Source organism: Cercospora kikuchii (assembly GCF_019650295.1).
Source record: "Cercospora kikuchii DNA, contig_00007, whole genome shotgun sequence".
NCBI lineage: Eukaryota > Fungi > Ascomycota > Dothideomycetes > Mycosphaerellales > Mycosphaerellaceae > Cercospora > Cercospora kikuchii.
Window position 1 is genome coordinate 72,411 of NW_025408588.1, and position 27,953 is coordinate 100,363.

General features: G+C 51.3%; 15 protein-coding genes across 15 annotated transcripts; 6 read left to right on the forward strand and 9 right to left on the reverse strand.

Moving 5' to 3' along the window:
• Nucleotides 1-482: 482 nt before the first annotated feature.
• CKM354_001012600 (uncharacterized protein) lies at nt 483-920 on the reverse strand (the record flags this gene model as incomplete). Its single annotated transcript, XM_044805577.1, has 2 exons — nt 483-832; nt 905-920. 2 exons carry the CDS (start codon nt 918-920, stop codon nt 483-485), a joined length of 366 nt encoding a protein of 121 aa, XP_044661512.1.
• A 1,568-nt stretch (nt 921-2,488) lies between these two features.
• On the reverse strand, nt 2,489-3,222 carry CKM354_001012700 (uncharacterized protein; the record flags this gene model as incomplete). The annotated part of the gene is made up of 2 exons (XM_044805578.1): nt 2,489-2,853; nt 3,162-3,222. The coding sequence occupies 2 exons, from the start codon at nt 3,220-3,222 to the stop codon at nt 2,489-2,491; spliced, it is 426 nt and encodes a 141-aa protein (XP_044661513.1).
• Nucleotides 3,223-3,411: 189 nt separating this feature from the next.
• Nucleotides 3,412-3,890, reverse strand: CKM354_001012800 (uncharacterized protein; the record flags this gene model as incomplete). The annotated part of the gene is made up of 3 exons (XM_044805579.1): nt 3,412-3,733; nt 3,788-3,803; nt 3,872-3,890. The coding sequence occupies 3 exons, from the start codon at nt 3,888-3,890 to the stop codon at nt 3,412-3,414; spliced, it is 357 nt and encodes a 118-aa protein (XP_044661514.1).
• Nucleotides 3,891-6,368: 2,478 nt separating this feature from the next.
• On the forward strand, nt 6,369-7,301 carry CKM354_001012900 (uncharacterized protein; the record flags this gene model as incomplete). The annotated part of the gene is made up of 1 exon (XM_044805580.1): nt 6,369-7,301. The coding sequence occupies one exon, from the start codon at nt 6,369-6,371 to the stop codon at nt 7,299-7,301; it is 933 nt and encodes a 310-aa protein (XP_044661515.1).
• A 24-nt stretch (nt 7,302-7,325) lies between these two features.
• On the reverse strand, nt 7,326-8,003 carry CKM354_001013000 (bifunctional thymidylate/uridylate kinase; the record flags this gene model as incomplete). The annotated part of the gene is made up of 1 exon (XM_044805581.1): nt 7,326-8,003. The coding sequence occupies one exon, from the start codon at nt 8,001-8,003 to the stop codon at nt 7,326-7,328; it is 678 nt and encodes a 225-aa protein (XP_044661516.1).
• Nucleotides 8,004-8,174: 171 nt separating this feature from the next.
• Nucleotides 8,175-9,768, forward strand: CKM354_001013100 (uncharacterized protein; the record flags this gene model as incomplete). Its single annotated transcript, XM_044805582.1, has 3 exons — nt 8,175-8,424; nt 8,498-9,536; nt 9,588-9,768. 3 exons carry the CDS (start codon nt 8,175-8,177, stop codon nt 9,766-9,768), a joined length of 1,470 nt encoding a protein of 489 aa, XP_044661517.1.
• A 1,092-nt stretch (nt 9,769-10,860) lies between these two features.
• CKM354_001013200 (uncharacterized protein) lies at nt 10,861-12,099 on the reverse strand (the record flags this gene model as incomplete). The annotated part of the gene is made up of 1 exon (XM_044805583.1): nt 10,861-12,099. One exon carries the CDS (start codon nt 12,097-12,099, stop codon nt 10,861-10,863), a length of 1,239 nt encoding a protein of 412 aa, XP_044661518.1.
• A 629-nt stretch (nt 12,100-12,728) lies between these two features.
• Nucleotides 12,729-14,102, forward strand: CKM354_001013300 (uncharacterized protein; the record flags this gene model as incomplete). The annotated part of the gene is made up of 1 exon (XM_044805584.1): nt 12,729-14,102. One exon carries the CDS (start codon nt 12,729-12,731, stop codon nt 14,100-14,102), a length of 1,374 nt encoding a protein of 457 aa, XP_044661519.1.
• A 525-nt stretch (nt 14,103-14,627) lies between these two features.
• Nucleotides 14,628-17,910, reverse strand: CKM354_001013400 (uncharacterized protein; the record flags this gene model as incomplete). Its single annotated transcript, XM_044805585.1, has 5 exons — nt 14,628-14,947; nt 15,014-15,790; nt 16,106-16,349; nt 16,401-16,751; nt 16,813-17,910. The coding sequence occupies 5 exons, from the start codon at nt 17,908-17,910 to the stop codon at nt 14,628-14,630; spliced, it is 2,790 nt and encodes a 929-aa protein (XP_044661520.1).
• A 620-nt stretch (nt 17,911-18,530) lies between these two features.
• On the forward strand, nt 18,531-19,988 carry CKM354_001013500 (uncharacterized protein; the record flags this gene model as incomplete). The annotated part of the gene is made up of 3 exons (XM_044805586.1): nt 18,531-18,743; nt 18,813-19,545; nt 19,603-19,988. The coding sequence occupies 3 exons, from the start codon at nt 18,531-18,533 to the stop codon at nt 19,986-19,988; spliced, it is 1,332 nt and encodes a 443-aa protein (XP_044661521.1).
• An 817-nt stretch (nt 19,989-20,805) lies between these two features.
• Nucleotides 20,806-21,356, forward strand: CKM354_001013600 (uncharacterized protein; the record flags this gene model as incomplete). Its single annotated transcript, XM_044805587.1, has 2 exons — nt 20,806-20,829; nt 20,880-21,356. 2 exons carry the CDS (start codon nt 20,806-20,808, stop codon nt 21,354-21,356), a joined length of 501 nt encoding a protein of 166 aa, XP_044661522.1.
• A 326-nt stretch (nt 21,357-21,682) lies between these two features.
• CKM354_001013700 (uncharacterized protein) lies at nt 21,683-22,761 on the forward strand (the record flags this gene model as incomplete). Its single annotated transcript, XM_044805588.1, has 2 exons — nt 21,683-22,585; nt 22,657-22,761. The coding sequence occupies 2 exons, from the start codon at nt 21,683-21,685 to the stop codon at nt 22,759-22,761; spliced, it is 1,008 nt and encodes a 335-aa protein (XP_044661523.1).
• A 147-nt stretch (nt 22,762-22,908) lies between these two features.
• CKM354_001013800 (uncharacterized protein) lies at nt 22,909-23,658 on the reverse strand (the record flags this gene model as incomplete). Its single annotated transcript, XM_044805589.1, has 1 exon — nt 22,909-23,658. The coding sequence occupies one exon, from the start codon at nt 23,656-23,658 to the stop codon at nt 22,909-22,911; it is 750 nt and encodes a 249-aa protein (XP_044661524.1).
• A 2,446-nt stretch (nt 23,659-26,104) lies between these two features.
• CKM354_001013900 (uncharacterized protein) lies at nt 26,105-26,836 on the reverse strand (the record flags this gene model as incomplete). The annotated part of the gene is made up of 1 exon (XM_044805590.1): nt 26,105-26,836. The coding sequence occupies one exon, from the start codon at nt 26,834-26,836 to the stop codon at nt 26,105-26,107; it is 732 nt and encodes a 243-aa protein (XP_044661525.1).
• A 315-nt stretch (nt 26,837-27,151) lies between these two features.
• Nucleotides 27,152-27,700, reverse strand: CKM354_001014000 (uncharacterized protein; the record flags this gene model as incomplete). The annotated part of the gene is made up of 1 exon (XM_044805591.1): nt 27,152-27,700. The coding sequence occupies one exon, from the start codon at nt 27,698-27,700 to the stop codon at nt 27,152-27,154; it is 549 nt and encodes a 182-aa protein (XP_044661526.1).
• Nucleotides 27,701-27,953: the final 253 nt, after the last annotated feature.

The window sequence follows — 27,953 nt, forward strand, 5'->3', positions numbered from 1 at the left end:
AGAATGGTGATAAGGCTTAAAGATGCTGGCCCGTGTCTCATGGAAAATTGGCATGCTAAGTAGGCTATTCGCCATGAGCGACTGTCGATGTTTGACATATCTATTTGTTACAGTATAGTACCTCTTTTCCAGGCGCTGCCTTCCAAGTGTTTATTGTGACGTCTATCTTGCAAACCGTGACTTCCGACTAACGACAGTCTATCTCAATATCCCAATCAGGTTCTGTGTAGGCAGTAGATCCATTGCGGAAGGGTGCACGACAGAGGCACACAAAGCCTTAGCCACGCTTGCTACTGGCTAACTACCAGTCACAACGACATCGCAAAGTTGACAGCCAGTTTCAAAGGGCCTGAGAAGAAACTAAAACTTTTGCCAAACTCGCCTTTCTTTGCCCCTGTGAGCCTCATCGACCCATACACATAACTCTAAGCAACGGAAACAGCCATTCTGCATAATTTGTCTCGAATGCCAACTTCACGATACTACTGGCCTAGCGCCAAAACCTTGTTGAGTTTCATCATAAGCACCTGATCCCCAGCAACTCTCATCTTGCCCCCAAAGAAGAGCTGCATCGCCGCAGAGTTATCGTCAACGAGCTGAGAGAAATCCTCAGCTGCCAGCGTGATCGTTGTATCGGACGTTTTGCCCGCTGGCGCTGCGCCCTTTCCGACCTGACCACTTTCCTTGGCATCAACGAACCACTCTCCCCCTCCATCGCCCGTGATATGGAAGGTAAAAATGCCATTTATATCATTGATCGCCTGCTGCTTCGTAGAATCCGAATTTTTCAGCTTTTGAGCTATCTTGTCGAAAATTTGGGTTGATGGCAAGTCTACGCAATGGCATAATCAGCGAGCTATCCGAATGACATAATTGCACACCAAGTGTATGCATGAGGACTTACTGCTGGCTAGAGACATGTTCGTGGTGATGACGATTCCTCTTCTATCTGGTGAGATGGTGTAGGTTTACAGCCTGGGTGACCAGAAGGGATCAGTATTTATATGCAGTGCGAGGTACGGATACATACTTGCTTCGCCAGACCACTAGTGCGAGTGCGCTGAACCATCTCTCGTTCCGCGTGCATAGCTACTGCATAAGCTCTTCACGGGAGATGTCCGTTGTATCCCCGACACACCGCAAAGTATGGGCTGCATGATACGCAGATCGAAGATTGTCTGCCATGAACATTCATTGCATGACCGATCGATCACCTACGGCGCTGAATGCGTGCTACGAAGGATACGACGGAGTTGCATGTGCAATGCGGGATATATCTGCTGATGGATGCTTTCTAAGGGAAAGATCACATCGCTAGTCGATATACCAAGAACGCAACGAAACGTGACGACACAGTGGCGGTCATTTCGTAGGAGAGACTCTTGACAACGTGAGCTTTTGATGACCACCCCCACTCAGCTGCATATCACTTTACCATTGACCCGTGCGTACTTCTAGTGGTCTGGTATCTTATTCAATTCCTCGAAGGACTCTCCTCTGGCCATCCCGAAGATCTTGTGCAAGCTGAAAATCAAAAAGTTCAAGCCTTTGTTCTCTGGGTCCTCGTTCGAGCCATCACTGGTGACCTTCCAAGTTCCATCGCTCCATCGGCTCAACACAGCACTTCCCCTAACGAGATGCAACTCTTCGAAGTTTCTGCCTTCAAGCTCAAGTGTCACATCAGGTGTTTTGCCCACTGGTGCAAGACCTTTGCCTACCGTGCCACTTTCCTTCACGTCGACATACCATTGTCCCCCGTTAGGACCGGTAACATTAAATGCCACGATTCTGCCAATACTTTTAATTGGCTCTTGCCGGTAATTTTTGATGTGTTCCAAATGAAACGCGATCTTGTCAAATCGATCACTTCCAGGGAGGCCTGAGTTGTCGTGAAATTAGTCAAAGCTTTGCTGTGAACACATGCGCCGCCAGATCGCCGTTACTTCAATACGTACTAGTGGCTAGAGAATCGTCTATTGTATGTGTCACTGTGGAGTATTCTTCGAAGTGAAAAGTCTCTTTGTTTGCAGGCCAAGTGAAGTTGGAAGAAGTACTGGATGAGTAATTTGTTTTATGAACAGCAACAGAGATAATGCGTACCTTTATGTCGACATGTGTCCACCAGCATACCGCTTAGACGCGGTACGATCTGCTGACTCTTCGCTTTTGGCTTGCATGAATCTAGCTACAGCATGAAAGCTCAGCTATGCTCGCAATCTAACAATAGTTGATCATGCATAGCATTGTCCGCACACAGCGATCGCGGAAAGGTGGAGAGCCTTGGGGATTGCTGTGAAGTGGGCCGTCGATGGGCTACTCACGGTAATCTCGCGCTCTGGCCAGATCAGAGGCGGCGACAAGTACGAAACAGCGCCTTGAAGTACAGATAGTAAGCAGCATGGCTTATTGAAGCAACGTTCATGGTCTGACGTGGGTTGCCCCCTATCTTCGACATTCAATTTGTTCCCACGGCGGCTCTATGCCCATTTCACTTCTTACCCATTTCCAAGATCTTGACAATTTGTGGCACCAGTGCTTTGTTACCAGACACCATTAGCTTGCCCGAGAAGGAATATTCCAATGCCTTGTAACGAGGATCGTCAACCAGCTCCTTGAAATCAGGAGTATTGACAATATAAGTTATGTCTGGACCTTTACCATCCAATGCTTCGCCATAGTCTTTCCCAGCGACTATAGTTCCGCCATTCTTCAAGTCGAGATACCACTCTCCGCCTCCCTCGCCTTTCAGCTCGAATTTGAAAATCTTGCCAAAGTCACTGATGGCCTGCTGCTTCGCAGTCTCTGTCGCCAAATATTTAGCAATTCTGTCAAATACTTGAGTAGAGGGTTCGCCTGCATTGAGTCAGCGGACTCCATAGTATTCGTGCCTGGACAACGATCTGTCGACCACAGACCTGTAGCTAGGGACAGGTATGCTGTGTTGGATTTATTTGTGTGATATGAGCAGGATAGATGGTGATCAGGTATTATCGCCTAGGACAGTTCGAAGAATCTCTGCTGGTGAGGGGAGGTCTAGATATCTCTCAGCACATTCTTGATTCCAAATACATTTGCTCGATACTTAGTATTGTCCACTTCCCGATCGTCGAGCACCCATACATGTGCTTCCCATCAATTCATCGGTTGTACCTCGATCGTACATGCAAGATTGATTTCGGCTTTGGCTGGGACGTCAAGTTGTATTTGCCTATTTCGATCCATTGCATTGCCTCGAGCTGACTCCAGTGCTTCCAGTTTGAGCTTTTGGGGTAAGGCGACCACTCGGGCCATCAACTTGCATCATTGGTGAGCTTGCAGAAGATAGTGTGCAATAGAGTGATATTGGGAAGTCTGTGGATGCGAAGCTCGTCGCGTATGTAGCGATGTAAGGTGCTACGTCTCATACAATTCTCACCTCGTAGGAGACAGCGTCCCGAAACTAGGCACATGCCTACCCAGCTCAAACACCTTGTCTAGGTGGACTGCCAGTTCTGTCTTCCCAGATATCGTCATTCTTCCTGACGAAGAGAGTTGCGCTGACACCGCGTCTGTTTCCTCATCGACAAGTTGCTCGAAATCGGAAACATCGAACTCAAACAACACATCATACACTTTGCCCTGAGGCGATAGGCCTTTGCCTACCGTACCAGTTTCCTTCAGATCCACATACCACTCTCCACCCTCATCGCCAAGGAGCTTGAAAGCAAAGATCCCGCCAATCTCTGCAATGGACCTTTGACCGATCTCTGGATGTTCTTCAAGCCAGTCGCTCATGGTGGCGAATTACCTCGTGGAAGGATGATCTGGAGGATCGAAAGAGTCAGTGGATCAAGGTGCGTTCATTGCGGTCATGCATCCTGAGCCTACGTACCGCCAGCAAGATGCACCATATTGTTAGTGAAAAGTCTTTGAGACACGATTCGGGTTGTTACTGAAAGTCGTCAGTGACGAGAGGTAACATGCGAAGCTCTCCTAAGGAAAATTTATATACTTCCGTAGGCTGCAAGATTATTTGAATAGATCATCTCTTCATCTTCCACTCTTGGCTCGCACGGCGTGTCTCCGGTTGATGGGCACTCCACTGTTGATCACTCATGCTTCGCATGATGTGCAGCTTTAGTATGCAGGCTATGCTATATTTTCCTATTTCGATCGGCGTGGAGCTCCGAGCTGATCCTTGCAAAAGTACGCCGCAATTGTGTATGCGATCCGATCTCTGAAAGCATTGCTGCGAGCTGCATCAAGTCAGATCTTGCAGAAAGTGGATCGCAATGCATCGGTCTGGAAGGCTATGCAATGCTACATGAGAGATGTGGCCGGAGGTCCGTCTCGTCCAGGATGTTCGTCAAAAGTTGGACGTTGACACATGCTTTCACATGTCACTTGATGAAGCTCTGCCATGCTGTGCCATTATTCGGTCTTGAGCTCCGTCTCCGAAACAGTGTGAAAGGGTGCCATCGTCTTGAAGTCTGCCGGTCGTCAGGCCTGCAGCTTGTACCTTATCACATGCTCCCGACGGTCCGCCTCCCTCTTTCCCCGCTCTGTACAACCTCATGTCTTCAACACACCTCAGATCAGCACTTGAAACAGATGTCGAGAGTTCTCCGTTCTATGGAAGGTTGAAGCACGCTGAGCGACTGTTTCCACAGACGCCACGATTAGTGCCACTGCAGGACAAAGATCCAGAAAATCGACAGGCCTTGGAAACGCTCATCTCGCAACCTTCAATGTTGTAGCATTGAGCCGTCTGCTTTACTTATGCCCCGCAGCTGATCATTTGAGTACAGCATCTTTCGAGTAGATTATTTGCCAGATCGTGAGTCGCTCACAAGATCTGGGAGTCAATGCGGCTTATACAGCACGACAGCTAAGCACCACTACAGCAACTCCATCGGCTTCGATTCTCTCTGGATCTCATGCCACAGCTTCAATGCTGCACTCTGGGATCTGTCTTCGCATTGAACACAACAGCTGAAGCTAACGCCTCAAGATCGTGGGAGGTCAAAAGATGACAAATATCACAGACCCGGGTAAGTCCGAACGAGCAGGGAACCACAACACCATCACAATCGTGAAGAAGTCCCAATTCTATAGCCCGACGCTGGCCAGAGATGCCGACTCCGAGTGGTTGACTCCTTGCATTCTATTCAAGGGCGGTCCGCTCCACTCCAACACCGGCATGGCAACCTTCCTCGAGAGCTACACGCTTGGCATGCATCTTGAACGTAGAGAGCGAAGTCTGATGACCGCAGCACTGAGATACGGCACCAGAACAGTGGCCTAGATGAAGAGCGCGAGCTTGCACCTCAGATCTCATGAATCGAGAAGGCTGCTAGGTGTGGTGCTGGTGGAAGGGTTGGGTTCGATTATGACAGCATTCCATTTGTATGCGTGCACCATAATTCAGCATCGACTTCACCTCTCTTTCCGACTGCGAGATTCAGATATTCCTTTCTATTCTGGAATCCTCTTTGCTGATCTGGAGCCTGAGTTCTTCTGACCAGGTCCCGAGCAAAGACTGCATGTGGCGAGCTTTGTGAACAATCGAAAACCATGCTTCTCCACTTCATGTCGTGCTGATCAGAGCATTTCAGTATCGAGGAGAACTCACTTCTTTAGTCGACCTCCGCAACAGTCGCATCTTCATCCCAAGACCGGCTCCCGGTTTTCACGACCGCCGAGGGAGGTCCCGCTTGTGTGGAGGTCGGATACCAGTTCGCCGATTCCAGTCTCGAAAGTAGCGTGAAATATCCCATCCAGGTCCAGAAGATCATTGGAAAGAGGCGATGAGATCGCTCAGCACGCGTCTGGCGAACTTTTGACTTCAGTACGGGAACAGCGGCCAAAGCGAAAAGCTACGAGAGATCATCCTCGTGGTATTACAGATCTTTTTGACGACAGATGCACGATAAAGTGGCCAGATCATGACGGTAAAGATCTGGTGGTCGCCGGTTCGTTTTGTACGGCGAAACTTGCGAAGATAATCCACATGTCGAAGCGCAGGGACGTTGTCGACTACGGATCTTCATCCCGATACTCGCACCTGGGTGACGGCGATCGCTTGAGTAATATGGGGTGTGGTTGAAAGAATTGTCAATGTGAATTCGATGTCTGGATGCCACTCGGCCGATCGGCTCCGGACCTGTTTCCGTTCCCAGCAATTGTGCCACGCCCAGCCACCAAAACGCCAGCCACGTGCTCAATGCCATTGGCTCAGCACCAATGCAAGTCAGGTCGTCATATCGCGGCAGAAGAGACGACTGCGGCTAGTGTCCACAGTCGTAGAACGAGGTAGAATGAAAAGGTGACTGCGAGTCGCACGCAATCCAAGGTTGAAGCACATCTCCTCCGCCCATCTCTCTTTCAAGATGCTTTCATCAATTCTGTCCATCTTCGCGGCCAGCACGAGTCTTGCACTCGCACAATCCGATATCCCACTCTCCCAGCCACTCCAGAAGATCCTAGCCGGAGCTCAGAAAGGCGAGAACTACACGTACCCAACAGATCTGACGCAAGGCATCATTCCCAAGGCTATTCATTCTCACAACGATTACTGGCGACCAATTCCGTTCTACTCAGCCTTGAGCGTGGGAGCCATTTCCGTGGAAGCAGATGTGTGGCTACAGAATGGCACACTCTATGTTGGCCACGAAGAATCAGCCTTGACAGAATACCGAACATTTGACAGCCTCTACGTGCAGCCCATTTTGAGCGTCCTGCGAGCGCAGAATCCCAATTCGAGCTTTGTCTCCGCTCTGCCAACGAAGAATGGAGTGTTCGATACCAGCTCCGGTCAGACGCTGTACTTGTTCGTAGACATCAAGACAGATGGCGAAGCAGCGTTTCCAGTGGTCGTGGAAGCGCTGGAGCCTTTGAGGTCTGCGGGCTACTTAACGACTTTCAATGGAACCGAAACGACTTCTGGACCTGTAACTGTCGTGGGGACTGGAAGTACGCCACTCGATCTGGTTCAAAGCCAAAGTCCGAGAGATGTGTTTTTTGATGCTCCGTTGGCAACGCTGAATTCGACTGCCAACAACATCACTTCGGATGTTTCGAAAATCGCAAGCACAGCATTCAGTGGCCAGTTCGGAACTGTGAGAAATGGAGTCTTGAACGCGACTAGCCAGGCTTTGTTGGAGAGCCAGATCGAGGTCGCGCATGACAGGGGTATTGGTGTTCGTTACTGGGATCAGCCAAACTGGCCTGTGTCGAACAGAGATGCCGTTTGGAAATTGCTGTGGGCCGCTGGTGTTGACTTGATCAATGTCGATGATCTGGAGGGTGCTGCCAATCTGTAGATACATACCAGAGTAGATGCGTGTTCACCATGGGTTAATATGTCGCAATGGCTGCGATGGTGGTCCAGACAGACGAGTTGCAACAATCTCGTGAATAGTCTTCTCGACCTCCTCTACACTCCGCCCAGCGTCAACGGTAATGATGTCCTCCGCTTCATCGGCATGAGTCCTCATCTCCGTAAACAGGTCTCTCACACGATCCTGCATTTCCTGCTTCTCGTATCTTTCGTTGCCAAAACCTCCCCGCTTTGCAGCATCCTCAGCGGAGATATCGAGGAACAAGCACAAATCCGGTCGAGGCAAGCCGACTTCAGGATGCCGACACCAGGCGAGATCCATAGTAGGGTTATGCTTCGCCGCAGAGTACACACAGCCAGAGTAGTAATATCTGTCTACTACGACAGTGGTTCCACCTAGCAGGTGTTTCTTGATGTCTTCTGCAGCTTCCCATCGGTTTGCGGAGAAGAGCAGATGGATTGCATGGTCTTCTTGGGATGAGGTGCCAACGAGGTAGTTGTCGATCATCTGTCCGATGACTGTGCCTCGATTGGGGAAACGCATATATTCCACTTTTTGTCCTTGAGATTTGATGTGGTCAATGAGGCGGGCACATTGTGTGCTCTTGCCTGATCTGTCCAGTCCTTCGAAGACAATAAGACGTCCTCGTCCTTTGGAGCCGATCGAGGGTGCCGCTTCTGCCATTTCGATTGCCAGAAATCTCTGGTTGTGAAGGTGCTGAAGGAAGACAGGTGCAGCCAGACGCGTGAGTATGGCTCCGACGTGCTTTCTTGGCGCGTCGGGCCCACTTCCGCTGGAACAAAATTCCTCTCCCGCGATGACAATCACCTCACCGTCACCGACAATGCGTCGACAATGAACGGACATTTCAATGGGCACGCCAATGGCAACGGCACGCTCCATCAGCTGCCCGACGACATGTTCCACGTGATCCGATCGACAGGCACAGCAGCTCGTTTAGGACGGCTTGCATTGCCCGGCCGCAGGATATTGGATACACCACATTACCTCGCTAACACCAGCCGCGGCGTGGTACCGCATATCACGCAGGACACCTTCGTCCGTGACACCAACATCAACGGGCTGTACATCGCTCTCGAAGACTGTGAGTGCCCTGTTTCGCGCTTCCGCCCAGGCGCGCCCATTTGCTGACTGCGAGGCTCACAGTGTGGTGATAGTCATCGAAAGGGCTCCCAAAGATGTTCCTCCGCTGTACCGCTTCCAGCCTCCTGGCGGCGAATCCCCACTGAGGAAATTCATCGCTGCTCCAGATGATGCTCTGCTCGTCTTGGGTGCCAGACGGACAACGCCGGTTCCAGCACCCGAAGCCACGTCGAATACGAACAAGACTGTGTCAATTTGCACTGCAGTGGGGTTCAGAGCGCTCAAATCGGACGAGTATGCAGAAAAGGCGGAAAGTTTGCAGGCGGACATACTGGTCGGTCTAGGCGATATTCCATACGAACGAGCACTGGGCAACAAGAGAATCGAGAAGGCAACTGATCGGAATATCGCATGGCTGGAGGAGCACGTCTTCTTGCGGCGATCGGAAGAGAAAGCTGTCAGAGCACATCTGTTTGCATCGCTCCTGCCGGTCTCATGCGCCAAGCAGCAGTACTACATCGAGGAGCTCACAGGCCAGTTTGCAGACCACATATCAGGTCTGGCAATTTATGATTTGGACTCGTTGGAAGATCTCCCGGCCGAGCTTGGTCATCTCCCGCGCCTGAGCTTCGCAGCTCCCAAGACACCACGAGATATCCTCTACCAAATACAACGCGGGTTGGATGTCATGGTGGTGCCTTTTGTTGGCGCTGCGACAGACGCGGGCATTGCGTTGGACTTTACTTTCGGCTCCTCGTCCGATACGACCACTAACGGAAACGGAACGGTCGTCAATGGGCATGTGTCCTCCGAGTCCCTCCCACTTGGCATCGATATGTGGTCAGAAGATCACGCCGTGAATCTATCTCCACTGGCGAAGGGCTGCCATTGCTATGCTTGCACGACTCACCACCGAGCATACTTGCAACACTTACTCTCGGCGAAAGAGATGCTTGGCTGGGTTCTGCTGCAGATCCATAACCATCACATCATGGATCTGTTCTTCGCGAGCATTCGGCAAAGCCTCGCAAATGGCACCTTCGAGGCGGATATCACGCGCTTCGAACAGAAGTACGAGAGTCTGTTGCCCGCAAAGACTGGACAAGGACCAAGGTACAGATATCTGAGCCATGCCGCGAAGCTCATAGCTGATGAGGAGAATAGAATCCGAGGCTACCAGTTCAAGTCGCAAGGTCCTGGCGAAGGGAAGAAGAATCCTAAAACGCACACACCTTTCAAGATGCTGAACGATGGCAAAGAGAAGCTCGCTGAAGCTGCTTTGCCAGACCCGAACGCCAACGCGGATGACCTACAAGCACAAGGTTTCGCCGAGAAGGAGAGCTAGGAACTCCCTCGATTGCGATTCAACTCTCATAAGAAACATTGAGGTCCGAGAAGCTCTCGTCTTCTGGCCGCCCCACTGTGGACGTTCCTCCGCCCTCGAGTCCCGACCACCCAAGGGCATGCCGCACAAATCGACCTCAGCACACCCTCAGATCTGGTAGGTCACTCCTTCGTCTCCGCACCTCGCATTTACATGATGACAACCATTTCGTTATACCCAGCTCACTTCGATGCTACGGCAAATGCGGTGAAAGCGTGAAATCACGGCTGATCTTGCTTTACAATTCTCGTTCTCATACAAGCACATGATGGATCGAGGCTCATGCTAACTGAATCTCAGGTGAACTGATTCCCGCGTGAGGACGGCAATTCTGGCACTTCCCGCCCCAGTTTCAAAGGTCTGCGCAGAGATGTCTACTTTAGGGCGCATGAGATTCTTCAGTCCACGACTAGATAGGCAGAACAGGACTAGAAGGTGCACATTATGCATAATGAAATGAAATTTATGACAACATCATGTTCTATGAAGCTGCTATCTGTTTACCTCTTCCCTGCTCCTGATCGCATCGTGTTGATTCACTCATTTGTAGTCCCTACTCGCGCCATGCGAAACGTGACCCTTCGTCGTCTGGCAAAATCCATCTCGCACCGTCAGTGTCTCCACGGTGCAAGGCCGACTGTCCCAACCAGCGCTCTGCGTATCGCTGAACAGATAATTGCCTACACAAGATGACCTTGGCGGAACGAGTGTCAAAGTTCGACTGTTACAACCGCCTCGACGATACGTTGAATTGCTCTCAGGCCCCATTGAGTAAGTCTGCTCATAGGGAGTCCGCTTGATTTCCATGGGAGTTCTCTTTGTCGACTGCAAACAAAAAATATGATAAAGTCTAGAGGACAGGGGTGCGGGAAGGCATGAGGTCCAGATTGATGAAGAACATTGCAAAGTATGTGGATTGTATAAGAAATAGAGATCAACAAGCGCAACACATTCCAAGCTTGATATCATTACATATTACTCTTACATGCAAAAGTCGTGTTGTCCAGTCTTGCTTAGAAGCACATCATCAACGCCAAACCGCGAGCCAACCTTTCAGACCTTGCTTGCCGTGCTAGTAGGAGCAGGCATACGGAACCACTCAGTAGGATCAAGCTCCACACCTTGGGCCACCATTCGATCCCTCGCCATTCTCAATCGATTGACCTCGCCCAGAATTCCCTTCTCGCCGAAATCCATCGAAACTCTCTTCTTCAGGTCAACGCGCAGACAGCCATACACAACATCTCTTAGCCCGTGCTCCTTCGACAACGACAAGACTTCCTCGTCCTGACCGACTGGCCAAGAAGGGTACATACGAGTAGGAGCATCGTTCGCCGCTGTTGCAAAAACGAGGCCGAGTGAGTAGATATCATCACTGAGATTTCGCTGTTTTCCGATATCGTAGTAGATCTTGAGCTTTTCGGACCTGTTCAGACGGAAATCGTCGTTCGTAACCTTGTATTTCTTGTAAAGCGCCGTCACAGTGGGTGAGTTCCAGCCCTCTGTGCCACAATCGACACGAGGCTCTGGATCAGAGAGGAGTTTGGCGTGGCCAAAATCCCCGATAATAATATCTGGCAGACCACCGATGTTTCGGATTGACCAATTTAGAAAAAGGTTTTCGAGCTTGATATCGCCATGTACAACGGCTTCGTGGTCTTCATCTTGAGTGTAGCAGGAGCCTGTTGAGTGACGAAGGCCGTGATGCAAAAATGCGAATGCGTCAGAGATCTGCACTATCAAGTGATAGAGGAAGACTGTTGGTACGATCTGTTTACGGATACGCCAGTGGTGGATTTGTTCGTGAAGATCTCCTCCGTTGCAGGCATCCATGTAGATGAAATATCGTCCTGGGGCGTTCTTTTTCATGAAGAAGTCGTGCACGACAACGACGTTGGGGTGTGGTTTCAGTAGATCCTTGACGATGACGGCCTCTGTGGGGACTTTGTGGTTGCGGTCACCGTCGAGCAGTGTTCGATTGTCCACTGTGGCTCGATTGTATTTGGTATGCTTGACGACGAACACATTTCCAGACCTCAGGGACTTCTTGACCAGCATTTCGCCTTGCGTGCCGCTTTCGAGCTTGAGCGTGGTGACGGCTTCGTATTCATCGTCCTTTCTGTAGCGGGCTTCGCGCAGCTCTGTTTCGGCTTGAATAGTGGAAAGCGGTGTCTTGCCCTTGATACCTCCGCGGGTTGAAGTAGTCGTGACAGTGCTGAAGGCGCTGGCGAACAAGGTCTTGCTGCGGTGGAAGAGCGAAGGTCGCTCTGTGGTTGTATGTGAGTGTGTCATCTTGGATGTGTTGGCGTTCAGTATGGGACTTACGGAATCAAACCTGTCCGGCAGGTAGATTATATTTGCAAGGCGAGTCACGGTTCAAGGACGCCTTGTGAGGACCGCGAGTGATTATCCAAAATGTGGCCTCAACCGCTGATTCGAGGAAAAGCTGTTTTTGAGGACCAAAACTTCTTCGAGTCCATAGGAAATGCTCAAACCTTATTGCAATTGTCCTGGCGCCGTCGTAAGGACAATACCTTTGTGTCCGGAGCACTTCAAGGTTGGAATATCTCGTTGTCTGTTGGTGCAACAAAACCACCTTCTTTGTTTCTGAAAGCGCCGAGTCTCGCATTGTTACCACAAAGAAAGAGGAGACGGAGTCTGACGTCTGACCTCATCATCCGCGATATGCAGCGCTATAACACTTTCGCGGTCCCAGAATGTATGCAACTAGCGTATCTCTCTCATTCGGAAGAATTGGCATCATTTGCATTCAGACGACGCTGCAGATACACAAGCTGGTCTTGTGATTCTGATTATTCTTTCTCTTTCCATTCATTCTATCCTGCTGGCCGGGCCACCTGCGCAAGAACGTTCCTCAGCAACCTGTAAGTGCCAGAAAAATGCGTAACCTAGCTCAGGACATGATCTTGGAATGTCGTCCTTTGGTGGGGCACTTTCGTCGAGGCCAGAATGCCAAGGATGAGCAAATGACCGGCCCAACAGTACTCGCGCGTACACGAAGATTGTTTCCAGTCAGAAGTGCCACAGGCAAGCAGCCTCGCTGGGGCTTCTGGCACAGGAAAGACAAAAAAGAGGAGTCCAAAGCAGAAGAGTCAAAAGCAGAAGAGCGCAAGGAAGAGGAGCCCGAAGAAGAGCGCGAAGCTCCCATCGTGGATTCTGCCCCGAGCGTAGCAACTCTTACCATATCCGCTTTTGCTGATTTCGATGGCACACAAGCTACCGCAGGCGTCAGCTTGAATCTTGACAAACCCACAGAGAGACCCAGCTCAGAAACTTCCGACGACACTTTACCCGTAATAATCGACCCCGCGCCAAACCGTCTTCCAGCAGCATACGAACTTGTCAAGACTCTCAACGGCGCACTAGGGGTCTTCAACACACCAATCCACCTCGTCCGCCAACGCATCTCCTCCAAGCTCTTCATCATCAAGCAGGTCCCCGTCAGGGACCATACCGAATGGCCCAGCGAAGCAGCAATACTCGAAGACCTTGTGCACCCAAACATCATCGGCATCGAAAGCGTGCACTACGACCACAACGGTCCCTTCTGCATAGCCAACATCGTTCTCCCGTACTGCTCAGGCGGCGACGTCCAAGACTTCGCGTCCCATCTCCGCGCAATCGGTAACTCCATGCCCGTTCAGTTCATCCACCACTACGTTAGCAGTATGCTTGACGCCCTTCTTTACCTCCACAACGGCGAATCCTACGACACTGCGACAGATACGATCACCCGCAACCCTCACCACTCCACCATCCTCCACCGAGACATCAAAGAACGCAACATCTTCCTCGACCATTCCAATCCCATATACGGCCTCCCGCAAATCCTCCTTGCAGACTTCGGCCTCTCCTCCCACGAAATCTCCTGCCCCAACATCTGCGGCACAGAAGGCTACATGTGTCCCTCCCTCATGACCATCTTCTCCCTCGCCGAAGCCGCCCCCACTCCCTCCCACCAACTCTCCATCCTCTCCTCGGCGCCAAAAATGTCACCCTGCAGCGACTGGTTCTCCTTTGGCGTAACCCTCTACCAACTCATAACCCTCAAACGCTACCACTATGCCGAATCCGAAATATTTCTCGATTTCGCTGCTTCGACTTCAATGGGCCAAACCGATATAATGGAATTAATGGCTGATTGTTTGGAGTTTGAACCGGGGAATCGGCCACGGGCGGAGGATTCGTTGAGATTGCATCGGCTTTCCGCGAAACTTAAGAAGGGGTTGAAAGAGTGGTATAATGAGGGTGGAAGGTTGCCTGATGAAATTTGACCAGAGGCGTTTCGGTTTGAACGTGCCGAGGCCAGAGCTGATAGTAAGGCTTCGCTGGTGGGAATGAAGGGGAAGTCAGATGATGCGGAGAAGGCTGAGTCGGGATCGAAGTCTGAGGATACGATTTCGGCGATTATTGACTGGTTGGTGACTGGAGAAACGATTGCTGGCGCTGAGGACGAGGGGGAAAGTCTGTCCTTCTGCGTTCCTGAACTACCACGACCACCGGTGCTTTCTCCCCTGCCATCAATGCAGCCGCTGAGGCGGATTGGGGCGATAGATTGTCGTTTGGTCCAAGCTGTGGCCTGAGCTCCACGATCGTTTGCAACGCCAGTAGTCTTTCACCGTAGGTCTCCCTAGTTTCTGTTCTTTTCAATAGGGCTAGTTAGAGTCAGTAGTATAGGCCATTCCCCTAATTTTTGTCAATACCGCGGAGCAAATGGCTTCAATACCAACCAATCTCCTCTCTGCCACGAAAGTCGGCCATACTTCAATTCATCTTCCAATTGTCCATCTACCTACCCACTACCTCCCCGCCCCCGTCTGTCCACTCGTCGCCCCTCCGCCAGTAAACGCATCAGGAATACTAATACTACTGATCCTCTGCGCAAGTGAAGCCCCCACAGCATCAATCGCGCCCTTCGGACTCTTCAACGAAATTTCCTGACTCGCGCCTTGTCGTCGAAATAGCTTGATATCCGTACTACTGTACAATCCTCCCGAGCCTTGAAAAGCCTCCGCTTCTTGTAAGTAGATCCTGCTCCAGATGAGCGCGTTGTACCAGCCGATTGCTACTGCTGTCCATTGGAAGCTGACTGGGCCTCCTGCTGCTGGTCTGATATTGTCTGTTTCCGGAAATATTAGCGCGAGTCGTTCTGCTGCGGTTGCGTTATGAGCGGCGTGGTGCATACCTTTAGTTCCGAGATGACCTTGTCCATCGGCTCCATATGCTGCTTGCGCACTGCGCCCACTGTCCGTGGACTGACGGGTGAGTTGGGCGGATTGGCGGGCTTCTCGTCCGAGGCCGGGTTGCTCTGCTGTAGTTGCGCGGCGAACGTCTGCATCGTGTTGCTCCTCGGGCGCGCTGGAGGTGGAAGTTCTTGCTGAGACGCCATCTTGTTTTCGAGTTTCGCTGTCTTCAATGACTTTCAGAATGGGCTCGAGTGGAAGTTGTGTGTACCAGCTTTCTAGCCACTGTTCGGAAGGTTGGAAGTTTTGTGATGTGGTGACTGGCGTCAAGGTCGGTAGGCTTGTTGTTGATGTTTGGCGTGACGTTGAAAGTCGCACAGCCGCCGGTTGCTTACCCCGAGCCTTTTCACTCAAACGCACGGGAGTAGGCACTCGATTCTCGCCACCCGCATCTGGTGTTTTAGAAGCTCTTTGGTCAGCTTTTTCATCGACATCCGCATTTTCGTTGCCTTCATGGTCCTCATCCTCATCATCCCCGATGGCGAACCGAGTGTCCTCCGGCACATTCGCCAACGAAGGCGTCCGCGGCGCAACAGGTCTACGCATACTATCGATCGACGAACCGCGCGAGTGACTGGTCGGACTCAGGACGTCCCCACGATCTTTACGTTCGATCGCCTGGCGCTCCGCCTCTGCAAGCGCGCCTTCGACGGTGATCTGCTGCAGGGCTCTGAAATGCTTCTTGCTCGCAATGAGCACTCTGATGAACTGTTGATTCTCTGCAGATGCCATTTGATCAGCGGATGGGGTTCATGGCCAGGATGGGCCTTCGAAATGTTTCAGTGCTACAATGCCAAGTTCAGGTACAGTAGGCGAACCCGATCTCAGCCATGATTGCAGGCCAGCCACGAGACTCAGAGGGAAATTGCGGACACGCTCCGACAATCTGGACTTCGCGACAGGCCAAGAATTCGCCAGCTTTATCGAACACGCATTCAAGACATGTCTCTTGCCTGCCCTGCTACAATGTAGCGGCTCGAGCTCAAGGCATGTAAAACGAAGAAGGGTCACAACTAAGGAAGAGATAGACATACCGCGATAATGATTATCAAGAATTGCATTGCAAGCATCAAGCAGATTCTTGAGAATGACATGATTGGTGTCATTCTTCAGACAAAAGCTTGGCGCCGACAGCATTTCGAAGAGGTTCACCAACTTCGAAGACGTAGCGCGCTGCAAGTGCTTCGCATACGGTGCCACATTTTTAATAATGTTGAACAGTGCAGGATAGACCGGCTCGAGCCGTCCTTTCGAAGCCGTGATAAGGCAATGTATTGACTGCAGTCCGTCAGTGATTGAGCACAACAGGCGAGAAGAAGGGGACCATACACAGATCAAAAAGTCAGCATACGAGCCATGGAAGTTCTCTATCCGCATTACCGGCGGCAGGCTGCTGACATGTAAGAAAGGCGTGTTGAGCTTTGCGCAAAAGGCTGCTTCGGCGCTGAGCGACTGGATGACGAATATGACCATTCTCATGAGGCCTTGCTTTGTCTCATCGGCGACAGAGTCTCTGGCGTAAAACAAGAAAATGACCAGATAGTCCATGCCGACTTTGGTTTCACAGAGGTACCGGCGAAACCTCTTGTTGCACTGGATCAGCTCCCACAAGAAGCTGATCATCTCGGTGGCATGGTGACCAGCATTGCTTTTCCCTATGCTGAAGTTGCTTGTGGTCATCTGAGATCAAAGTCAACAAGCGAGACACGAAGAAATATTGCGGATACCATCGCAGACTTACCGGCTGGGAGATCACTAGGTTGACGCCATGATGAATGAATTGGAAGTCGTCAGGCCGGAACAGCGCTCCCATTGAGGATCTGAAGAGGTTCTTGCCCTCTGGCGGGATATACACCATCGTCACCAGCAAGAACTGGATACAATTCAGCACAAGCAGCTTTTTGGTATCCCGGGCTCCCTGCCAGCCGCTCGGTATTGTCCACAAATTGGGATTGAATCTGAGCACAGTGTTCAAGCACGAGCAGTTGATGGCATTTACAACACGCTTTTCGAGCTTCGTTGTCAGATACGTCAGAGCCTTGTTGTTGGCCAGCGCAACCTGATCTGGCCGCAGATACAGAGTACTGCTCGTCAAGGTGAGCAGTAACCTGATGACCTCGTACTGGTTCCGCTCATGCTCGCTGGTGCATTTTGAGCTTGTGCTGCAGCCAATGCCCGTCTTCCAGACCTTGAGCTCATATCCTCTGTCCGATTTGCCGCTGTCTTCCTGCTGCGATGGGAGGGTCAGGCCTCGCCAGAAAAGGTAGTCCACTACCAAATCGATCAACGTCTCGCCTAGAGGTGGTCCGATCTCTTTGTCTTTGTCCTCTTTTGAATAAAGCTTGCTGGGATCTAGACCGTCAAACAGCTGGGTGTGTGTATCTCGCTTCTCGTCCCAGTTAAGGAACTGTGGTTTCCTTGGCTGCCAGAAGAACTTGTCGTACCATTCTCGCAAGTGGTCCGCCTCGAAGATGAAAGGCATCACCCGGGTCAGGATGCGCATGCAGTTGAGGATCTGCCGGGCAACAAGCTCATCGGGCTGCTCGGTATCCTTCTGCAGCCTCTCCAATTGCGCTATCGCATTATACAGCAGGGTCTCGAGGTTGGTCATGGGCGAGCATTGTTCTCCCGGAGAGGCTTTGCGGGCGCCTGGCTCAGATGCGTTGGTGTATGTCAGGACGCGAACGTCTCCCCCCACCCACAAGTCGAAGACATCGTCGACGCGCTCCGGGATAGTCCAGTACTTGGCGAAAATGTCGTTGTCTGGCTGCAGCACATCGTCTCCTATGAGCTTGAACACGCTCTGTTTGAAGGCGATCTTGCTCTCCGACACGCCCATTGCCCTCGCTCTTGCACCTGCTCCTGCTCTTGCTCTTGCTCCCAGAGGGACAGTGTCTCAGTCGTTGTGTCTTGGGGCTCAACAGAATTCGGCAGGTTATCTGGAAGACAGATCGAATAGTTTGGGAGGGCGTTGCTGCCTCTGCAGCATGGTCGAAGGAGCGAGGGATGGGCAGTGCCTGACTTGCTACCGGAGGAGCAGGGACTGCTGACAACTGGCTCAGCTGCAAGGAGCGTGTGACTTGCGCATTCGGAGTCTAGAGAAAAGTGCTGAACAGAGGAGTCGTTGGAGCTCCACGATCAACGCGGCTGTTGACGTCGTTGCTGGACCAGGCCGACGGGTCGACGAAGTGGATCTACGGCCACGGAACGGGGCTACGGCACGACTCTACGACCTCGTCACGATATGAATGGTCTCAAATACAACGAATTTCATCGCTATCGAAGGCACAGTATCCTACAGAATAGCTTGAGTTGTGTAACAGCTGTTGGTTTGACCCTTCGAGTTGAGGCTCTTTTGCCAAGCCAAATTCTTCGGCGGCGGCTCAAAGTTCTCGAGGGTCGCCGCGACTTCACCAACAACAACACCACCACCACCGCCTGCGCGGCGCTTCTATCACCATGGATCGCGCATATCGCGTCCTCCAGCAGGTTCAAAAAGACGGGGTGATGACTTCCGAAGCCGCCCGGATCACACGCCCAAGCAATGTGAATGAAGCGCGAGCAACTTTTGGCGCAGCTCTCCGGCTCGCTGGTCTGCAATCGTACAAGGCAGACGCCATCACTGCTCAGATCTGTAAGACGTGCAATATATGCACCATTGAGGATATCCAGGTTTGTCGTTGACTCAGCCACCTTACCGTCTTCTTCAAAGTGCTCACTTACACTCACCCGTCACATTAGCTTTGCAAAGAACAGTTCATACATTACATCCTACCCTCCCCACAGGTGCGCAAGGTATACTTCAGATACCTGCAGACTTTGTGCAGATTGTTCGTTCCCGGGACCTGGAAGTCAAAAGCTGCGTCAGGCATTGATGAGGTCTTGGGCCTTTCCGCCGGTGGCGCCACAAATCATCTGCCAGCATCGCATGCGAGACGAATACATACGCTCTACATCATCAATGAAATACTCGTCTCCCTTCTCGAGTCGTCGCGGCAAGACTCGAAAGCAGGGCGCCACCCCACAACAGACGAGGAGCGGAAATACGCGCGCGAAGCTCTCAATTCCGCCAAACAATGCTGTCTTGACATGTTCGAGGAGGCCGCCTGCACAACGCCGGGAGAAGCGGCAAAGCCGAAGAATGCATTGGATGATGTACTCAGCAACTGGACGAAGAATCTCGCCGAAGTCTTCTCGAAATCGGACTTCGACCGACTCCAAAAACTAGCAGAGAATGCCGATAATCGCAAGCACGATCCGAGCCTCAAGAATCTGGACCTTACGACACATCTGCTCGCACAATCAACTCGGAGTATAAGGCCTATATTGAGAAACAGGCATGGCGTGAAGGATGATCCAGACGCACCATGGCACCTGCTCCCAGCTGCAAATGGGCTGAAGCTGCGCGAGGAACGTGGCTACCCGCTGCTCTCGCGTGCTCTGCCTCACGGTGGCTATCATCTCGCGAATGGAGGTACGTACCGCTCTACATGTTGACGGCAAAAATGACCCAGAGACTGATTTTTGCCAGGCAAGCCAGTGGACGATCAAACTCGAAAAGATGCCGAAGCACTTCTCAGCGAGATGCTTCACTGTTTCGATACGCACACTAAAGCAGACGAGGTCCAGGACATCGATGCATTAGGCAACAAAATCTGGAAGGACCCAGAGCGTCCTACACGCAACTACTGGGGCTTCACCGAAGAGGGTCTACGCAAAATGAAAGAGAACAAGAAAATGTTCAATGCATCAGCCAAAGGCTACGCCGACATCCCGCCACCAGAGCGTCCGAGATACGTTCGCAACAGCGAGGTGGAGCGTGCGAGAGAGCTGGCGGCTTCTCGAGGACGAGGAGGCCGTGGTGGAGGCTTCCGTGGGCGTGGCGGCGGCGGCTACCGTGGACGTGGGGGATATTAGCAAGATCCCTCAGAGCCATGGAAGTTCGAGCAGCAACGCGCTCAGCGCTCAAAGAGCTATCGAGGTCAGGCGGATCGCCGGCCGTAGGTAGAATTGGGAATGATAGCAAATGGAGACATTTGCGACAAAGCTTTTATCGCGCCTTGACGCCACTTCCCGTCGGACATGCAAGGTGTCTGGCAGCAAAATGACGAGCGAGTGGGAATCCCAACGAAACAGAATCTGTTGCCAGAACCTGCTGCTTCTCGGAAGAATGGACAGCTCTCTGCTCACCGGCTTGACCTGCGTCAATATCCTGCCGCAAAGAGGCTTCAAGAGACAGCCGTCTTCTGTCAAGCGCGCCAGGTGAGAAAGGCTATGGACGTAAGTCACATAGCTAAGTCCGCTAAGCTTCTGCAACCTAGCTCAGAGTGTGCAGGGCTTTTCGGCAGATTCCAGAAGCCGGAAGAGCGCGGCGTTCGCGTCTGTGGATATAGCTTTCGGGATCATAGGGAAAGTGGTATCTCATTGAAATCAGTCCAATAACAAGCAATCTCGAACTCGGCAGATACGCTAGCAGAAAGTGCTTTCGGGCACTCCGAGACTAGGTCCTGTCGATGAGCTAGGTACCGTCACCTTAAGTTCAGGTCCGCAAGCACAGACGTCGCGTACTCCGAAATACTGTCAGCACTTTAATCGCAAGAGACGTTGTTTCATGAGGGCAGACTACGTCACTCACCCGCCAAGACCGTTTCAGCCCCACCAGCTGCCTACCTCGTCACCCTGAACCTGGCTCCATGCCTCGAACAACACCAACAGTAGCAAAGCATCAGCAATCATGGCAAGCTGGAGATATGACCGCGTAAGATCTGATCTTATCACCACACGTGGCGCAAAGCTGACATAACACAGGACGACGACCAACACCATGAAATGAACCCAGTAGGCTACGACGCCGACACACAAGTCTACACGTACAGAGACGACCAAGGCAACTACTACCAAACCGAGGAAGGAACCGGACGGCATGGCAATCTCAATTACACCCACACATCTGCCAATGTCGCTCCGCAATCTGGATTTAATGGCGAAAATATCCCCGCGGAAGCTATCGAGAATGATTGGAAGATGATGAAACCTTTCTTCTTGCTTGTGACTGTTGTGCTCATGACAATTCTGTGGTATATCAATTCTGGTGGGAGTGGTAAAGTGCCGGCAATCACGTGCGGTCCTGGATTCGAGAAGTATAGAATCGCTCAAGGCGATACTTGTTGGGGAATTGCGGAGAAAAGGAAGACGAGTGTGGAGAAGCTCGTTGAAGCGAATTCTGGAATTGTCTGTGCGAACTTAAAGGTTGGGAAGGCGATTTGTGTTCCTGAGGTGCAGTAGAGACTTGCGGTTCAAAGAGGTGCCGCTGCCGCTGCCGCGGATTTCGGCACCTTCGCTCGCCGCGTGAAGTCTAAAAGGGTCAACCAGGACCACAGGCAGTATGGCGTGCTATGCTATGCTACTGAACGAGCACAGACATGGATATCAGATTGTGATGAGTGAACACAGGGCGTGGCATCCAGGATCTGGCTTGATGTCGATGCTTGAACACGGCTAAACCAGGAATCGCGGCTTGGCTCGGGACTTCTTAAACATTGTCTGTCGACCTCAGGCTACGCAGAGGTTATCTTGTAGGGCGGGGCGAATCTTCGACACTCTTTACAACGATGGCAGATCAATACGAATTCGAGCGCAGCGTATCCGTCAAGCCAGTCGATGGAAAGCCAAACCACTTTACGAGCGTCTATCGGCCATGGAGTTGGCCACTAGTCAAAAGGGCGGCAGGTTCTGTGCCCATGACAGAGGGCACCGCCGCAGCTTATAAGACCGTACCATCAGGCTTCGAACTACATTGCGCACAAGTACAGTTTCTCAAAGCGGGCAAGAACGAAGCATTACGATACAAAGTCGTCGAACTCATGACAACTTCCAACTTCGCTTCAAGGAATGTCTTCGTGACGCAAGACAGCGACAGTGACTACAAATGCGTGCTCCTGCTCAGTTTCCAAAAACGACCCCTCACCTCTCGAGGCTGGCCTTCACAATACGAGTATACCAGACCACCTTCTCAAGAAGCGATCGATCTGGCCGGTCGCCTCATCGAGGACCACTCACCAGATCTCAAAATGCTTCCACTTGGCGTTCCAGAAGGCACCCCCAACCCACCCTTCATCTGTCAACGCCTACACACAACCCAGGAATCCGATCCAAACCTCCGTACCTACCGCACCCAGTACCGTATCACAAGTCCGATATCTTCACCCTCAGGACAAATCCTGGCAATCATGTTCCTCTCAGACGTCTTCATCCTCGACGTCCCATTGATCGTTCACAGCGTCCCATTCGGACCACCAATGTTAGGCGATGAGACAATGACGCCTACTCCATCACGCGTACGATCATTCGCCTCTCTTACCCACACGGTGCGGTTTGCGAGGCTGGAAGGTTTTGATGTGCATCAAGGGGTTCTTTGTGAGATGCAGTTGCGATGGACGAAGGGGAGAAGGGCGTTGGACACGATGTATATGAGGGACTGTAAGGGGGAATTGATCGCTACGGTGGATCAAGAGGTGAGTTTTGAGTTTGTTTCTTGTTCGGCATGTGGAGTCGCGAAGGTCACTGACTTATATGATTGGAATAGGCATATTTTGTTTTCAAGACTGAGAAGGAATTTGAAAAGGATGCGAAAGCGTTCAAATCTCTGTCAGTTGAACAGATTGCTGAAGCTAGGAGGTCGAGGCTCTAAAGCAGAGTGTTTGTCGGAATTAAAAATGATGTCGAAAGCTCATCGTTCACAGACACAGAAATCACAAAATTACTCTGTCCACAGAATCAAGTCAAAGTTCCCCACGCCATTCATGAATCACCTCTCCCCAACCGCACGCTCTATCACTCAAATCCTACCACTTTCCTCCGAATCATTCCCATGAAACATCCCCGCAACTTTCTGCATCCCTTTCACTACCAGACACGTACCAACTGCCCAAACATCCGCCGCCAGCGTTACCAGGAATGCAAGCGAAAGCGCTGTAACCAGTCTCCATTCTTTTTCGCTCTCTGTCATTGTATATGTCTTCTTCGAGCTCCATTGCTCAAGCAGATCTTCAGAATGCCTCGTAATGAACAGTATGCTGATGGGGGCGGCGAAGCGCCAGCCGAAGTGCCATGCGCCAGGGATATTGGAATAAGGTGCATCAGGATCTGAAGAAATGTCTGAATCGGTGTGCTCCTGGCCGTTGACGGGGAGTTTCTCGTGTTTCTCTACTTCGCTTCCATGGCTGGCATCCTCTGTCTCGGTGTACTGATCATCAACGGCGACACTTTCGTTCTCGCCTTTCTGATCGGGATCGGTGGCGATTGTCTTTCTGGGGTTATATCCCCAAATCCATTTTCCGAAGAAGATCCTTTCTGCAGTTGCGAGACTGCATTTTCGGACAAAATCGACCAGGATGGCATAGAAGGTGAAGAGTACCATGAAATAGTAGTCCATTCTTATGGCCAGAAGGTTAGAACTCAATTGGTGCTCTACATGAGATTGAGGCTTGAATCGAACGACGGCAATATTGCGGTGAAGAGCTCTATCGATGGCACGATGGGAATATGTCATTTGTTGCTCACGATGCATGGCAGTGGGTCTTTCCATGAGTTTATGTTACACAGGCGATAATTTTGAAGGGACACGTGGGGCGGCCTCAAATGCCTGTGTCACAATGGAGACACGAATGCCTCGCACCTTGCTTCCTTGGCCATACTTTGCTATACCGACTGTGTCAACTGCAGAATCACTTCTCTACAACCAGACTCTGCGCCTCCGCAAACTCCTCCTTGCCTTCCGCGAACTGCCGGACACTACGATCCATGTGACCTTTCAACCACGCAACCACACAAGTACAGACTACCAGCACGTCTATCGCCAGCGAAAGCAAAATCGCGTTCATAGCCGCTTCCATAATTCTCCTGTCTCTCTCCGCGTCTGTGAATAGTTTTCCGTACTGATAATTTCTCACCGACCTCTCCGCGACAAAGTGAACCAATAGAAACCACAACAGGGCAGGACCGCTCCAAATCCAGGGGCGGCAAATCGTATCAATTGTGGAGGAGCAATCGTGACAAGTTGAAGCACTGTCCGAGTTTGCCGTCTTCTGGTCGCTGCTATCATTCTTCTTGTTGGTGTCGCTGGTGATATGGGCACTAGTGTTCCTTTCCTTGGACTCCACCGGATGGTATCTCCAGACCCAGCGTCCGAAAAGCACTCTTTCTACAGCTGCGAAACTGAGTGATCGAGTGATGATGAGGATTATCATGGAGGTGAAGCCGTAGAGCATGCAGTACTTGAAAGAGAGTCCCATTCTTGTGATGGTATTCTCTTGTTGTTGGCCAGTTTTGATCTGAAACAATGTAGAGTGCGTTGTGCGTCGAACTTCGAGGAAGATTTTGAGCTTGATCCACGGACGGGAGCGGGCATGTATCATATATTGCTCACAATGCAAGAACCCTGCAGTAACAGCTGCAATGGTGGGTCGTCCCAAGGAGTGGGGACATGAGTTTGTTCCACACGGGACGCATCCACCATGAAATGATTTTATATACCAGCAAATAATAGTCCTTGAGGGCGGCCTCAAATGTCAGTGTCAAAGTGCTGTGAGTGTGATTTATGCCTTACTTTGTTCTACTATCTCCAACCAATTTTCTCACCCATCGTGTTCCCCTCCGAAATTACTTCTCTCTGACCGGACCTTCTACCTTAGCGCCCTCTTCCCTGCCTCCTCCGACGAACTTTAGAAGCCGATCATCAATCTTGTTGAACGCCCGCGGCAGCACACATGCACAAATGATCAAAACATCTACAGCGAGCGAAATTTCGAACCCCGTGGTAGCCGCTTTCATCGCGTCACCATGGAGCTCGCTTTCCGGATAGACCTACCCGTACATGTGTCTTGCTATCCATATGTCGGCCGCCAAGTAAGTAACCACACAGCACCAGACGGCTGGACCAGTCATCATCCAGGGGTCGTGAATCTTGTCCAGTGTGTAAGAGCAAGCATAGCAAGTTGTGGAAGGGTCCTGGGTTCCTTTGCTCATGTCTGCGTGGTTGTTGTAAGGCGCATCCCTGTCGTTGCCATCGTTGGAGCAGGTATTGGTATTATGGTTCTTGGAGTCCGTTGGCTTGTATACCCGGATCCGCCTTCCAAAGAGGACTGTTTCTGCAACCGTGAAACTGATTGTTCGGGTGAGCGTGAGCAAGGTTGTGAGGAAAATCCCGTAGATACTGCAGTACAGAACAGAAATCGACATTTCGGTGACACGCATGTCCTCGATGGAGTGTGATACTCAGTCCAAACGAAGTCGTTTCCTGTAGGCGGCAAGACGCTTTGGTTGAAAAGTGTTTAGTGCGTTCCACGGTAGCATGCATGTGTTATATACTACTCATCGCGCGATACCCCTGCAGGAATGATTGCACCTGCAGTAATGGAGTATCTTCCAAAAGCTGGCGGCCTCAAGTGCCTGTGGCACGACAGGCTGCCATGGATAGTACCTTTCCCCCTTGCTTCGCTGAGGGTTTGCACACGAGCTGATCACGTTACAAGTAGACCATGCATGCTGTTATCAATTCTGTCATGTTAAACTCCTGGGCATGACTACGGACGAAGTCCTTCCTGGTACGTTAATCAAAGAGCAGGCGGATTGGACCAAAGATACAGTGACGAATGTGTGTCGTGGCCACAGCAAAAGATCTTTGTTCGAATAGCGACAATTCTCGAGCGCAACATCAAATATCATGAAGACCATGCCTGCTCAGAATTGGTGGCTCAAGGAGAGTCTCATCTTCGCGTTCACAGGGGAAGCATGGCGGCTGTCGTTTTGATCCCTTCTCTCGTTCTTGCAATTGGGAGCTCCAATGGATTGTAGCGACTTCAACGGAGCTGGACTGTACCAGAGGGTGAATACAATCGCTGGAAAGTTCATGTCCAAAGCACTGATCGAGGATTATATGTTGCAGGCACAGTGGCCATTATGCTTATCTGATAGGATACCTGCCAAGGGCGGCCTCAAATGTGTTTCTCCTCAAAGTCCTTGCTCCGCAGCGCCTATTTCGATTGATTTGTGACCTTTGTGCTACCTTGCTCTGCTGCGCCACAGTCGATCCATTCCTCATTTGAGTCTTCTCCGCCGTGGTCGATGTGCTCCGCATGGAAGCTCGCAACTTTCCCCTGTTCCGTGTCATCGTCGACCCTCTTCCCATGCAGATCCTCGCAGGCTTGTTCTCCTCTCGCAGCGCCATTTCGGTTCGCGTACATCCAATTCAGTAAGTATGCCCATGTTACCACCAAATCAAAGCACGCGGTCAGCACAAATGCCGCTGTACTCGCTTTCGCCTCGGCCAGTGCGTCTTCTTCTTGCCAAAGTATCAAGAACGCGAAGCACACCGTCAGCCCAATATATAAGAATGCGGCCGAGCCAAACCAGTGATCGTAAAGGCAGCTCGATTCTGGTGGAGAACCAATGTCCAAAGGAGGAGGCAGTGAAGCATCGTGCGAGGATACAACTGTTGGGCCCAGTTTCGCAGGCATTTCCTCGGACTGTGTTGGAAGAACCGCGTTACCGTTGCTGTGGCTGATATTTTGCTCAGTTGCGGGAACCTCCTTCATTAGCTCGTTGAAATATGCTTCGGCCTGGCTGTCTTTCTGAGGCGGTTGACCGAAAAGTACGCGATGACTGAAGTCGTATGTGGACGGTCCGAAGGGTATCAATAGGCACCCAAAGATGGGGGAGAGGATGAGTGAGAGGACGGCGGTGAAGAGTGACAGGAATGGGGACATTTTGATGTAATTGCTTCTAGACAAGATTCGGCGTGCGTTCTCGGATGTGTCGAGAGTTGTGTTTGAGATCTTTTCGAACGGTGTTCGATCTCTTGGACAAACCGAATAAAACAATGTTGCTGCTTGAGGGAGAGCAGATTAATCCCTACGGATGAAACGATCGATGCGGCTGCATGGACGGTATAGGTGCTCACTAAATAGCACGCCGGAACAATCCTCAGGGCGGCCTCAAATGCTTCAACTGCGCCATGTGCGAAGCCCTTGCTTCGCTCGCAGTGCCTGATCGTCAGTCCAAATAGCGCTAAGTCGTGCTTCTCAACTTTGTTTCACCAGAACTCGGATGCGCTCTCCACCGTTGAAGATCCTGATCGACCCATTCTCCTCTCTCGTCTTCGTTTTCGTCGTCAATACTTTGCCTTTCTCAAACACCATGACACCATTCCACGGCCCTCTGTCAACCCATGATCTCCTCGTATGCATACGCCAATAAGCCCGTCCAATCAACACCAAGTCCAAGCATATCGTAATTCTGAATGCAGCCCAGGCTCTCCTTGCAGCTATCAGCGGGCCTCCTTGTTGTGAGTACGTCTGGTTAAGAAAGAAGACCAACATCAGGACGGAGAAGACAATCGGACCAAAGAAGAACCAGTCTATGCACCCAAGTTGTGCAGTCGGAATGAAAGGATCATTTGAACGGTCGACAGAGCCTGAAGCCAATGCTACGTAGTCCTTGATATGCATTACCTGAGGGAAGTTGTCGCAAGCAGGCACATGGTCCAGAGGGCCGTAAAAATGCAGACTGGGTGATGGTTCCTTCTGAGTGGTGTTGATGTCAGAAGCCGTGTCGTTCGTGGCCTTCTCCATGTCGGCCGCTTGATCCCATCGGCCGAAAGGTCTACGATGCGTGAGGGCTGATCTTTATTTGGTGCTGTCGATATCGATAGGGATTTCATTGCCAGCCTCTTCAATGTCTTCCACTTGTTTTCGTTTCTCAAGAAGCGTGCGATGGCTGAGCATTGGAGTCAGGTCTCGGCCGAAGAGTATACAGTGCCTGAGGAGCAGAATGAGGCCCCGGCAGAAGACTAGGAGGAGCACGAAAGCGTAGTAGACCAAGAGT